General features: G+C 49.2%; 1 protein-coding gene across 1 annotated transcript; it reads right to left on the bottom strand.

Moving 5' to 3' along the window:
- Window positions 1-1,600: 1,600 nt before the first annotated feature.
- LOC144897994 (ribonuclease 3-like) lies at window positions 1,601-2,395 on the bottom strand. Its single transcript, XM_078788934.1, has one exon. It carries the CDS (start codon window positions 2,393-2,395, stop codon window positions 1,601-1,603), a length of 795 nt encoding a protein of 264 aa, XP_078645060.1.
- Window positions 2,396-3,099: the final 704 nt, after the last annotated feature.

Raw genomic sequence — 3,099 nt, forward strand, 5'->3', positions numbered from 1 at the left:
TCTCGCTGTTGCTGATGTTGCTGCTGCTGAAGCTATCAATGCTACTATTGTTAATGCTGTTGTTGCTGCCAATGTCGCAATCGTTGTTGCCGCTACTGCTACCGCCCATGTCAATTACGCTTCCGCTGAAGCAGGAATTGCACAGTATCACTACAATGATTGAGCATACCAAGTATGTAATAGTCATTGTTGTCTGCATGATTGCTGATCGGGTGCACAGGTTTGGAGGTGAACGTGTGCGCGAGAAGGAGAGGGAGCAAAGGCAAGATATAGCGAGGGCGAGCGCTAGAACTTGGATTCGTGAATCGTGTCAGAAACAACTACACGTTACACAAAATACTATCACGGTTCAGATTTTAACCAATACGGTTCCCAAAACCACCGCCGCTTTGGGCAAGTGCCGACAAGTGTCAGCGAGTGTCGGCAAGTGTGTGGGCGAGTGTCGGCGAGTGTGTGACGAGTGTGCAACAAATATGTGACGAGTGTGCAACAAATATGTGACGAGTGTGCAACAAATGTGTGACGAGTGTGCAACAAGTGTGCAACTAGTCAGTATGGCGGGAGGGAGTGAGAAAATAAGAAGAGTCGGTGATAGGAATGCAGAAAATGGTGCTGAGACCATAAACCTCTTCAAACCTCTTCAAACCTCGTCAAACCTTGTCAAACCTTGTCAAACCTTGTCAAACCTCTTCAAACCTCGTCAAACCTCTTCAAACCTCTTCAAACCAAACCTCTTCAAACCAAACCTCTTCAAACCAAACCTCTTCAAACCAAACCTCTTCAAACCAAACCTCTTCAAACCAAACCTCTTCAAACCAAACCTCTTCAAACCAAACCTCTTCAAACCAAACCTCTTCAAACCAAACCTCTTCAAACCAAACCTCTTCAAACCAAACCTCTTCAAACCAAACCTCTTCAAACCAAACCTCTTCAAACCTCTTCAAACCCCAATTGACGTCGAGCCAATCTTAACGTCAATGAAATTTTATCCATCCTCCCCACACATACATACACCATCCCTTGCATCCCTTGCATCCTTTATGTCCTCACCCCAAACAGTCTAACCGATCGATCTTTAGCAAGCCTACGTCATCATATGCTTTGTACATATTAGGCCCTTTCCGCTCCACACAGCTCTTTGACCGTTTCACAAAACTTTGCTCATGGTACGAGGATCTGAACTAAAGCGATTGTAAAAGTTGGCGGATGAAAAAAAGAAAACTGACTAAACAGCTTTTTTTTGGAGGTTTAAGAATAATTTTATATATACACAAATAATGGTAATACATATAGAAATATATATATACACAGTCGTATAGAGAAGTATAAAGCGGTTTGGATAGTGTATATAGATATAGCGAGACGTAGCAAGACGTAGCAAGATGTAGCTCTGTGTCTATGTATCTCTATATCTATATATTGAGATCTTAAAAGAGAGCTAGATACAGTCTTGTAATAGAGAGCTTGTGGAGCTAGATAACAATAGAATGAGCTGGTGAGAGTGTGCAGTAATATATAGCCGCAAACAAAAAAATAGACCTTGTTGTTCTTAAACCGCCAAACTCGAGTCCGTTTGACGGCTCGAGCCTACCGTCGAGGTCTACTCGGCTCGATGCTTGGTGTGGCGGACGTAGCCTCTTTCCGCCAGAATGGCCAAAGCTCGGGCTGAAGCGTCCTGCTCGCGATCGCGCTTGGTTGGACCCGTCACCTGCACCAGCAGCTCGGTGCCGACGTACAGGGCCGTCCCACGACCGCCGGCGATTGTGATGTAGCGTAATTCGCCCAGCTGATTCCTGTACACGTCAAACAACTCTTTGAGGCGTGTTTTGGCATCAAACAAGCTGTCGTGATCCAGACGCACGTCGGCTTTGTCCAACAGACCGGCCAGAAAGCTGTATACGATTGACAGTCCCACGCCCACTAGAGAAAAATGCGTATCCAGCGCCAAAACGGTAGCGCCCAGCACAGCTTCAAAAATATCTTCCAGTAAGGCCTCCTCAGCCATCGGGTTGCTCACGGCAGCGGCATTTCGGACAATCCACCGCTCAAAGCCCAGCTCCCGCGCAAAGCTCGCAAAGGCTTTGCCCGATGCCCACAGTATCCGCAACCTGGCGATCGTTTTCACACCCTGAGGATTCCGCAGCTGTGGAAACCTGTTGTAGAAATACATTGGGATGGCAAAGGCGGCGGCGGCGTCGCCCAAGATCTCCAAAGATTCGTAATTGTGTTGCGGATCCGTCTGCTTGGGTGTGAACGCTTGCCGAAACAAGTCCAGTCGACTGGCCAGCAACCCCACATAGCGGTCTTTGACGCAGGGTCGGAACAGATTGGCCAACCACCTCTGAAACTCCTCATCGTTAGACCCATCTTGGGGTTTGGGCTGCCGCGCCGCCATCTTTGGCAGTTTGAGAGGGGTGTGCGCGCAAGCACGATAGTTGTATGGGGAGGAGAGACGATATTGTCAGATGCAAAACGGAGACGATTCTAGCGGCGGCTCTAAAGGCGAGGGTGCGGATGGTTGTCGCACGGGCGGTTGTCGCACGGGCGGTTGTCGCACGGGCGGTTGTCGCACGGGCGGTTGTCGCACGGGCGGTTGTCGCACGGGCGGTTGTCGCACGGGCGGTTGTCGCACGGGCGGTTGTCGCACGGGCGGTTGTCGCACGGGCGGTTGTCGCACGGGCGGTTGTCGCACGGGCGGTTGTCGCACGGGCGGTTGTCGCACGGGCGTCCGGATAGAATACGGCGATATGGGTTACAGACTATCTACCTACCTCTTGAAAAAATCTTGCTTAGACACAGTGGCGGTCTTACCTTTTTTTTCCAGACGCTGAAAATGAGATAGACGGCGTCGGCGTCTACGTGAGACGAGAGAAAAAAAAGATTAGGGCAATTAGCGATTTGGTCACAAACGGTTCAGCCGCCGCAGTGAACGGAACAACAACTTTTAACCGTCTTTTGTGTTCTTTCCCTCTACCTACCTATATCTCTTATTCTTTAAAACCTAAAAGCGCTCAAGCTTTTCTCGACTCAGATTAGTCCATCTCTAGACAAGTCGAGTTTACTGTCTGCTCACCATTTTAAGCGGTCGGGTGGCTGATT

This window comes from Doryrhamphus excisus, unplaced genomic scaffold (assembly GCF_037039965.1).
Source record: "Doryrhamphus excisus strain RoL-2023G ecotype Guam unplaced genomic scaffold, RoL_Dexc_Guam_v1.1 HiC_scaffold_27, whole genome shotgun sequence".
NCBI lineage: Eukaryota > Metazoa > Chordata > Actinopteri > Syngnathiformes > Syngnathidae > Doryrhamphus > Doryrhamphus excisus.